General features: G+C 40.8%; 1 protein-coding gene across 4 annotated transcripts; it reads right to left on the reverse strand.

Annotated features, from left to right (window-relative positions):
- Nucleotides 1-1,845: 1,845 nt before the first annotated feature.
- LOC110524808 (phospholipase A and acyltransferase 4) lies at nt 1,846-4,231 on the reverse strand. Of its 4 annotated transcripts, none has more exons than XM_036978790.1 (5): nt 3,925-4,231; nt 3,542-3,590; nt 3,220-3,316; nt 2,143-2,420; nt 1,846-2,041 (listed from the first exon to the last, which is right to left on the reverse strand). In XM_036978790.1, the coding sequence occupies exons 3-5, from the start codon at nt 3,314-3,316 to the stop codon at nt 1,934-1,936; spliced, it is 483 nt and encodes a 160-aa protein (XP_036834685.1). In that variant the 5' UTR covers nt 3,542-3,590; nt 3,925-4,231; the 3' UTR covers nt 1,846-1,933. The 4 variants fall into 4 exon arrangements, 3 of the variants coding, with proteins under 3 accessions (XP_036834685.1, XP_036834684.1, XP_036834683.1); XM_036978789.1 differs by having other exon boundaries at nt 1,847-2,041; nt 3,542-3,703; nt 3,925-4,171; XR_005051896.1 differs by lacking the exon at nt 2,143-2,420 and having other exon boundaries at nt 1,847-2,041; nt 3,925-4,198.
- Between the last annotated feature and the right edge of the window lie 6,590 nt (nt 4,232-10,821).

Raw genomic sequence — 10,821 nt, forward strand, 5'->3', positions numbered from 1 at the left:
ATAAAGTGGTATATTTACTGAGTAGTCTGTGGTGCATCACAAAGGAAACAAATAACATGTATCCAATCAGATTCATAATCAAAGATCAAGTCAGATCATTCATTATTAACACAAGTTAGGGAGGTCAACAGTTCAGTTCATTAAGTCAATAGTAATCATCCGCGAGTCATTTAGGCTCGTAACTATTTATCATAAATCATGAAAGAATACAAACAGTGAATGGTTATACAATCTATAATCCTCATCAAAGTCAATCAGTTAGCAAACAATGACGTTTCTCATTTCACTCTTTCAATGGTCTTCATGTGTACATATAATTCATTTCAATACACATGAACCATATCGATTGCATAATTGGCCTATGAGGATCCGTAGGGCCGTGATCATTGACAATTCACATTACACAATATGTTTGAAGCGTGCGCTCCAAGCCGCGCTCCACGGTAAAACCTATAAACAATAACTGAATGGCCCACTCTCCCGATCGCCACAGATAATTCAGATGAAAGGTAACATAGTCGGTGGACTTACGTGGATTCATGGACGCAGTGGCTTCTTCCTTGCTGAGCAGCCTTTCAGGTAATGTTGATATAGGACTCGTTTTACTGTGGATATAGATACTTTTGAACCTGTTTCCTCCAGCATCTTCACAGGGTCCTTTGCTGTTGCTCTGGGATTGATTTGCACTTTTCGCACCAAAGTACTCCTTCCTTAGCAGTATGACGGCTGTGTGGTCCCATGGTGTTTATACTTGCATACTATTGTTTGTACAGATGAACGTGGTACCTTCAGGCGTTTTAAAATTGCTCCCGAGGATGAACCAGACTTGTGGAGGTCTACAATTTTGAGGTCTTGGCGGATTTCTCTTGATTTTCCCACAATGTCAAACAAAGAGGCACTGGGTTTGAAGGTAGGCCTTGGAAAAACATCCACAGGTACACCTCCAATTCACTCAAATTATGTCAATTAGCCTATCAGAAGCTTCTAAAGCCATGACATAATTTTCAGGAATTTCCGAAGCTGTTTAAAGGCACAGTTAACTTAGTGTATGTAAACTTCTGACCCACTAGAATTGTGATACAGTGAATGATAAGTGAAATAATCTGTCTATAAACAATTGTTGGAAAAACTACTTGTGTCATGCACAAAGTATTTGTCCTCACCGACTTGCCAAAACTATAGTTTGTTAACAAGAAACATGTGGAGTGGTTGAAAAACAAGTTTTAATGACTCCAACTCAAGTGTATGTAAACTTCAGACTTCAACTGTATTTTACTGTATCCATTCAAGGAACAAGCTCAGAACATTAAAGTGCAGGTTTCACAGACCCAGATGAAGTCTAGTCCTGGATTAACAATCACTTTCAATAGAGATTATCCATTAACAATGCTTTGAAATCCAGGAGGAGGTTTAATCTGGTTCCTGCAATCTGTCCCTAAATGTAAAAACGGGGCTAATAAATTGTAATAGAAAATATAACATGAACTGTATGGGAGGATTCTCCATAGATCCTGTTCCTGCAGTCAATCGCCCTCTAGTGGCCTCATGGGTGGAATGTTAATGTTTTTCATGATGTAATAACTAATAAACATCTATTTTTTTAAACTGCAGAAAGTCCATTGTTTCCATGTCAACCGGTTTGTTATATTTCAGTTTTCTGTGATGTATATAGAAAGTCTAATATTGGGATGCAACCTCAACATGGAATACATTTCAACTGTATCTGACATTGTACAGGTGTCTTCTTTTGTTAAGCCCATAACCATTTTTTAATAATATAAAGGGTGGTATATTAATTTAATATTCTGTTTGATTTGAATGAAAAATGACCACACAACCACATTGGTCTTTGAGATGGTCCTTTATTCATTAGGCAATACACAACATTTTGCATTACTGACATTCTCCATGGACTCATGAATGACCCAAGAATTTATTTACTAAGTGTGCTTGCTGCAGCAGCTGTAGAAGCAGTAAAAGCAGTCAGTACACCAAGCAGGCCTGCAGTACCAGTTAACACATCCTTCAGGAAGTCATCTGCCTATAAGGAAAAAGACAAAGAAAAATAATAATTCAAATGGAGTGCATCTCCTCAAGCAAAGCATTAATTAGAATATTCTCTCATTATACTATCATGGCTACCTGTTTGGACTTTGATTTGCCATAACGGAGGAAAGTAACAAAATGCTCGCAGTTGTTTCCAAGGAGGTCATATTTTATTGTGCTGCCTCTCAATTTGTCCACATCCCCCATAATGACGTCAGTCGGCCTTGGTTTGTACTCGTCATCCAGGTAGTTGTTGATTTTGTAAGTATTCCCTGCTGCCACATCCTGTAATGTCTCGATTGTAACCGTGCCTTTACAGGCAACACTGCCGCTGAATGAGCTAAAACTGCAGAAAGCTACTTTTGAAGGTCCATCTACAAAATGGGAAGAAATAAAAAGGTGTGAGTGTGTGTGTGTGTGCGTGTGTGCGTGTGTGTGTGCGTGTGTGCGTGTGTGTGTGTGTACACACACATGTAAGTGTAATTGTACATGTGTGTTTTGCTGATGAGAGAACTAAAGAGACATAGACAGCACAGCAGATGCTGTAGCTGATTGAATACGTTCATAAAGAACTGACTACCGACCATGTTGATATCAGTTTTACTGTGGTGTTAGGGGCAGCAGGTAGTCTAGTGGTTAGAGCATTGGGCCAGTACTCTGCTGTTAGGGGCAGCAGGTAGTCTAGTGGTTAGAGCATTGGGCCAGTACTCTGCTGTTAGGGGCAGCAGGTAGTCTAGTGGTTAGAGCATTGGGCCAGTACTCTGCTGTTAGGGGCAGCAGGTAGTCTAGTGGTTAGAGCATTGGGCCAGTACTCTGCTGTTAGGGGCAGCAGGTAGTCTAGTGGTTGGAGCATTGGGCCAGTACTCTGCTGTTAGGGGCAGCAGGTAGCCTAGTGGTTAGAGCATTGGGCCAGTACTCTGCTGTTAGGGGCAGCAGGTAGTCTAGTGGTTAGAGCATTGGGCCAGTACTCTGCTGTTAGGGGTAGCAGGTAGCCTAGTGGTTAGAGCATTGGGCCAGTACTCTGCTGTTAGGGGTAGCAGGTAGCCTAGTGGTTAGAGCGTTGGGCCAGTACTCTGCTGTTAACATTTGACTTCAGATGATGTTTACACCCTGCCCCAATTATGGAATTCGAATATCGGCTACAACAAAAACATTTCCAGAAAAACATCATACCTGGAGTTATCAACTGGATGACCTTTCCATGTCCAATGTACAGAGCCCAGTGTTTGTATTGACCTCTGTTGATCTCAATCATGTCACCAATCTCCATCTAAGAATAAGGTGGGTAAGAAGACATGTAATTATGTAACATCCCCCCCCCCCCACCACCACACACACAGTCCTGTTTTACTAACCTATTTTCTCCAACATTAATCCTAACCCTAAACCTGGTCCCCACAAGTATAGTTAAACATGTTCACACACACAAACTCCTTTTACGGAACTGTTGATTAATAGTAATTAGTATTAGTCAAAGATCAGCAACAGTACTTACTGTGGTCGGACTCCTGGTTTATATGTGAATGTTTCACTGTGGGTTGTGTCTAATGAAAAAAAAGTTTCCCTTAGATCACAAGGTCCACAACCAACATCCTGTTATTCAAATTAATTATTTGAATCCCGAGCATTCTTGCAACTAGCTCTACCTCTGCTGAGTCTGTTGGTAAGGATATTGTGTGAAACAGAAGTATCTTCCCTCCACCATCCCCACCACACACATGAGGTGGGTAAGAAGACATGTAATGATGTCACATTTTCTCTAACCCCTAACCCTAAATCTGGTCCCCACAAGTATAGTTAAACATGTTTACAAACTCTTTTATGGTACTGTTAATTATTATAAATTAGAATTAGTCAAAGATCAGCAACAGTACTTACTGTGGTCGGACTCCTGGTTTGCATGTGAATGTCTCACTGTGGGTTGTGTCTCGCCCTTTGATTACAAGATCCAAACTAACATCCTGTTATTCAACTCAACTCTTTGAGACCCGAGCGTTCTTGCAACTAGCTCTACCTCTGGTTTAGAATGTTTGTTTCTCAATAAAATGTTTTCTACATAATCACTACTTCAGAAAGGAAACACCTCGTACAAATATGTTTAACCATTTATTAAAGAATGAATAAGGCAAGTCTTGACTCTGCTCCTTCAGGGTAGATCACAGCAGAACGGTTTGTCTAGATATGATCAAATAGACCAGCTGAAGTCATCCTACCATTACAGACTGTATACTATAGACCAGCTAAAGTCATCCTACCATTACAAGACTGTATGCTATAGACCAGCTAAAGTCATCCTACCATTACAGTCTGTATACTATAGACCAGCTAAAGTCATCCTACCATTACAGACTGTATACTATAGACCAGCTAAAGTCATCCTACCATTACAAGACTGTATACTATAGACCAGCTAAAGTCCTCCTACCATTACAAGTCTGTATACTATAGACCAGCTAAAGTCATCCTACCATTTACAAGACTGTATACTATAGACCAGCTAAAGTCATCCTACCATTACAAGACTGTATACTATAGACCAGCTAAAGTCATCCTACCATTACAAGACTGTATACTATAGACCAGCTAAAGTCATCCTACCTTTACAAGACTGTATACTCTGTTGTATGAACTTTGTAACGTACTGTATGTCTTATATTTCTCAAATGACGCTCTGCAGGATTCCCTCTCAAGATAAGCTGTTATCTTGGCATATGGGGATATTCTACTGGAGACACACCTCCGGGTTCTCTCGCTGAAATCATCTGGTGGGTCTACATTAAAATATCTCCTTATCTAGCAAGCAACCTTAAGCAATGACACAGCCAACCACCTGTAGCTACAGTGGGGGAAAAAAGTATTTAGTCAGCCTCCAATTGTGCAATTTCTCCCACTTAAAAAAATGATTTCTGATTTCTGATTTCTGGCTCTCACAGACCTGTAACTTCTTCTTTAAGAGGCTCCTCTGTCCTCCACTCGTTACCTGTATTAATGGCACCTGTTTGAACTTGTTATCAGTATAAAAGACACCTGTCCACAACCTCAAACAGTCACACTCCAAACTCCACTATGGCCAAGACCAACGAGCTGTCAAAGGACACCAGAAACAAAATTGTAGACCTGCACCAGGCTGGGAAGACTGAATCTGCAATAGGTAAGCAGCTTGGTTTGAAGAAATCAACTGTGGGAGCAATTATTAGGAAATGGAAGACATACAAGACCACTGATAATCTCCCTCGATCTGGGGCTCCATGCAAGATCTCACCCCGTGGGGTCAAAATGATCACAAGAACGGTGAGCAAAAATCCCAGAAACACACGGGGGGACCTAGTGAATGACTTGCAGAGAGCTGGGACCAAAGTAACAAAGCCTACCATCAGTAACACACTACGCCGCCAGGGACTCAAATCCTGCAGTGCCAGGCGTGTCCCCCTGCGTAAGCCAGTACATGTCCAGGCCCGTCTGAAGTTTGCTAGAGAGCATTTGGATGATCCAGAAGAAGATTGGGAGAATGTCATATGGTCAGATGAAACCAAAATATAACTTTTTGGTAAAAACTCAACTAGTTGTGTTTGGATGACAAAGAATGCTGAGTTGCATCCAAAGAACACCACTGTGAAGCATGGGGGTGGAAACATCATGCTTTGGAGCTGTTTTTCTGCAAAGGGACCAGGACGACTGATCTGTGTAAAGGAAAGAATGAATGGGGCCATGTATCCTGGGATTTTGAGTGAAAACCTCCTTCCATCAGCAAGGGCATTGAAGATGAAACGTGGCTGGGTCTTTCAGCATGACAATGATCCCAAACACACCGCCCGGGCAACGAAGGAGTGGCTGCTTCGTAAGAAGCATTTCAGGGGCCTGGAGTGGCCTAGCCAGTCTCCAGATCTCAACCCCATAGAAAATCCCAGCAACAGCCCCAAAACATCACTGCTCTAGAGGAGATCTGCACGTAGGAATGGGCCAAAATACCAGCAACAGTGTGTGAAAACCTTGTGAAGACTTACAGAAAACATTTGACCTCTGTCATTGCCAACAAAGGGTATATAACAAAGTATTGAGATAATCTTTTGTTATTGACCAAATACTTATTTTCCACCATAATTTGCAAATAAATTCATAAAAAATCCTACAATGTGATTTTCTGGATTTTATTTTCCCTCATTTTGTCCGTCATAGTTGAAGTGTACCTATGATGAAAATTACAGGCCTCTCTCATCTTTTTAAGTGGGAGAACTTGCACAACTGGTGGCTGACTAAATACTTTTTTGCCCCACTGTATATGCAATGTACTTTATATCAAGTAACCAGAAAAGACGACAACATGTAGGCTATTGACCGTGGCTGATGCCATCATAGCAAACTTAATGAGGCATGATACTGACAGGTAACCTCATCGTGTTTTGGAGTTAATAGACCAGCGAATGACATTGTAATATTACATGGTTGTCTCCCATGCCTATGTGTGAATGCTAACTATGTAGGTTCAATGTTACCTAGCTAGTTAACATTAGCTATAACTAGCAATGCAAATGGCTTTCTGTTACTACTCAGATCATACTCGTAATGTTACCCATCGAGCCAGCAAGCTAACTTTCGCTTGCTAGCTACCAGTACGCTTTAACTTGCATTGAAAATGACTTCCTGACAAAATTTGAAACATATAATATCTGAAAACGTAGATAGACTCTTACCTGTATGTATACATGGATGAAAGCTTCACAGCAGACTGTAACCCTTTAACCTGTAACTCCGTTTTGTTTGTAGCTACATCTGGTTTGGCCGAGTTGTGTCAAGTCACTCCGGTTCACACTGACAGTGCGCTAGCGAGTAGACCATCACAACTTTTTTCCCACTGATTTTTGTTGATAGCACCTGCTATATTCAGGATAGCAATGTTGTTGAGAGCAGTAGCAACACTTTTGCAGTTATTCAAGGCTAATGTTATATCTTTCAAAAAAAGCCGAAGTAGCAGAGATTATCAACACATATTGAGCAGCTCACGTTAGAGACAGAAGCATGTTACATGGCAGACCAATCCGAACTCATCTCCGAGCATGTCCAGCCCATCCATTATCTCAGCCAATCAAGTTCCTGTCTTTTTCCGTGGCTAAACCAACTGGGCTCATAATTTAACAATTTTATTCGTACTTACAGATTGGATACAAGTTTGTTATGAAGGCACATGAAAGTTCACATGTTCCAGAAGGCATTTCTGCCTAAAAACTATTTTGACCAACAACAAAAAAAACGTTCAGATGCCTCTGCTGTGAAGTAGTGATATGCGACATACACCTAGCTTCCTGAAACGGGTCACAATTGCTACATTTTTAAAAAATCCATCAGTTGTGAAATTCAGGAACGAAAAAAAGAAGTGTTACTGGTTTTCATTAACTAGTTAATTTATTGGTTGAAAAAAGTGCAAAATAACTTAACAACTTTAGGCTTTGGGGCTTTGCCTTAAGTGGTCTGCGGCCAGACCATATTGTGGGCTTGAGGAGGAAACCAAAGAGGAGCTTGAGGGTAACTGGGTTAAAGGCACACTAAATGAGCACTGGGAGTCTAGCCTGTTATGCTTTTGTCCTCTACCCAGACGAAGTGCTGAACCTCTGCTTTCAATAAAAAGTGAATTTAGATGAAGCCCTATACCCGGGTCTTAGCGAGTGTGACTCACCTGTGAGGGTGCTGTCCAGTCAATTAGAAAGGGAGGACCAGCCGCTAGCAGGAGTGTCTGAGATTATTTTGCATTTATCACAAATAGTGTAACTCCGGATGCTCTGGATCGACGTGTACGACAGCGAGTTCCAGTTCCTGCCAATATCCAGCAACTTCGCACAGCGATTTGAAGAGGAGTGGGACAACAGTCCACAGGACACAATCAACAGCCTGATTAACTCTATGTGAAGGATATGTGTCGAGCTGCATGAGGCAAATGGTGGTCACACTAGATGCTGACTGGTTTTCTGATCCACGCCTCTACCTATAAAAAAACGTTCTGTGACCAAGAGACGAATATCTATATTCCCAGTCATTTGAAATCCATAGATTAGGGTTTAATTAATTTATTTCAATTGACTGATTTCCTTATATTAACTGTAACAGTAAAATCTTTGAAATTGTTGCATGTTGCGTTTATATTTTTTGTTCAGTATATACTACCTTCTTGCATCGACGCTCTCTTCTCCTCTCACATTTTCCCTTTGCTTGTGGACTTCGGTGCACAACACATCAGATGTCTGTGACCAGGCGAAAAAACCTTTCCAAGCCAAACCTTCACACCATAACCGCTACATACAGCCTACCTGGTTTTCACCATATTAATGTCATAGTCAACATACTGTAGCTACTAAAACTAACGCGTTAGTAAGCCTGCTACAATCATGCAGTACAGTGTACAGCAAACAGTTCAGCAGTTACATCGGTGGGCTCCGGTGGCAATAAATTAATAAAATCAAAAGCTTACCTTGACATGGAAGAGTTCGTGTTTTAGATAGCCAGCTAGCTAACATAGCTAACGTCTCTGTTTGAGCCAGGTGTTTGAGTAGGCTAAAGTAGCTAGATGTATTTGTGGCGGCAGGGTAGCCTAGTGGTTAGAGCGTTGTCCTTAACTGACTTGCCTAGTTAAATAAAGGTAAAAAATTGCTAGCTAACAATCTGATGTCAATCTGATGTCATAGTCTCAGCACTGTCTGGTAACAATCTACAATCCAACAATCTGATGTCATAGTCTCAGCACTGTCTGGTAACAATCTACAATCCAACAATCTGATGTCATAGTCTCAGCACTGTCTGGTAACAATCTACAATCCAACAATCTGATGTCATAGTCTCAGCACTGTCTGGTAACAATCTACAATCCAACAATCTGATGTCATAGTCTCAGCACTGTCTGGTAACAATCTACAATCCAACAATCTGATGTCATAGTCTCAGCACTGTCTGGTAACAATCTACAATCCAACAATCTAATGTCATATATATATATATATATATATATATATATATATATATATATATATATATATATACAGTGCCTTGCGAAAGTATTCGGCCCCCTTGAACTTTGCGACCTTTTGCCACATTTCAGGCTTCAAACATAAAGATATAAAACTGTATTTTTTTGTGAAGAATCAACAACAAGTGGGACACAATCATGAAGTGGAACGACATTTATTGGATATTTCAAACCTTGTTAACAAATCAAAAACTGAAAAATTGGGCGTGCAAAATTATTCAGCCCCCTTAAGTTAATACTTTGTAGCGTCACCTTTAGCTGCGATTACAGCTGTAAGTCGCTTGGGGTATGTCTATCAGTTTTGCACATCGAGAGACTGACATTTTTTCCCATTCCTCCTTGCAAAACAGCTCGAGCTCAGTGAGGTTGTATGGAGAGCATTTGTGAACAGCAGTTTTCAGTTCTTTCCACAGATTCTCGATTGGATTCAGGTCTGGACTTTGACTTGGCCATTCTAACACCTGGATATGTTTATTTTTGAACCATTCCATTGTAGATTTTGCTTTATGTTTTGGATCATTGTCTTGTTGGAAGACAAATCTCCGTCCCAGTCTCAGGTCTTTTGCAGACTCCATCAGGTTTTCTTCCAGAATGGTCCTGTATTTGGCTCCATCCATCATGATGCTGCCACCACCATGTTTGACAGTGGGGATGGTGTGTTCAGCTGTGTTGCTTTTACGCCAAACATAACGTTTGCATTGTTGCCAAAAAGTTCAATTTTGGTTTCATCTGACCAGAGCACCTTCTTCCACATGTTTGGTGTGTCTCCCAGGTGGCTTGTGGCAAACTTTAAACAACACTTTTTATGGATATCTTTAAGAAATGGCTTTCTTCTTGCCACTCTTCCATAAAGGCCAGATTTGTGCAATATACGACTGATTGTTGTCCTATGGACAGAGTCTCCCACCTCAGCTGTAGATCTCTGCAGTGCATCCAGAGTGATCATGGGCCTCTTGGCTGCATCTCTGATCAGTCTTCTCCTTGTATGAGCTGAAAGTTTAGAGGGATGGCCAAGTCTTGGTAGATTTGCAGTGGTCTGATACTCCTTCCATTTCAATATTATCGCTTGCACAGTGCTCCTTGGGATGTTTAAAGCTTGGGAAATCTTTTTGTATCCAAATCCGGCTTTAAACTTCGGACCTGCCTGGTGTGTTCCTTGTTCTTCAGGATGCTCTCTGCGCTTTTAACGGACCTCTGAGACTATCACAGTGCAGGTGCATTTATACGGAGACTTGATTACACACAGGTGGATTGTATTTATCATCATTAGTCATTTAGGTCAACATTGGATCATTCAGAGATCCTCACTGAACTTCTGGAGAGAGTTTGCTGCACTGAAAGTAAAGGGGCTGAATAATTTTGCACGCCCAATTTTTCAGTTTTTGATTTGTTAAAAAAGTTTGAAATATCCAATAAATGTCGTTCCACTTCATGATTGTGTCCCACTTGTTGTTGATTCTTCACAAAAAAATACAGTTTTATATCTTTATGTTTGAAGCCTGAAATGTGGCAAAAGGTCGCAAAGTTCAAGGGGGCCGAATACTTTCGCAAGGCACTGTATATTACTGCATATACTGTACAACTGTTGTGGAAATGTCGATCCAAAGATTATGGCAGAAACTATTTAATGATGTTATAGAAAAATCTTTAATCAAGCAGCTGCAGGGGAGATCTACCTCTGATTTCACAGGGAAGAACTCAAAGAATAAATGGTTCCATGTCCCTTATATTGTGTGAGGTTATAGTACAATGATAATGTTTAC

This window comes from Oncorhynchus mykiss, chromosome 5 (genome assembly GCF_013265735.2).
Source record: "Oncorhynchus mykiss isolate Arlee chromosome 5, USDA_OmykA_1.1, whole genome shotgun sequence".
Taxonomy (NCBI): Eukaryota; Metazoa; Chordata; class Actinopteri; order Salmoniformes; family Salmonidae; genus Oncorhynchus; species Oncorhynchus mykiss.

Bases quoted from the DNA above. Each gene is read 5' to 3' on its own strand.
- LOC110524808 (XM_036978788.1), bottom strand. From the start codon at position 3,948: ATGCAAACCAGGAGTCCGACCACA. The intron at 3,317-3,924 runs GTAAGTACTGTT...CCTTATTCTTAG, and splicing joins AAACCAGGAGTCCGACCACA to ATGGAGATTGGTGACATGAT. The intron at 2,042-2,142 runs GTAGCCATGATA...TTTTCCTTATAG, and splicing joins GCAAATCAAAGTCCAAACAG to GCAGATGACTTCCTGAAGGA.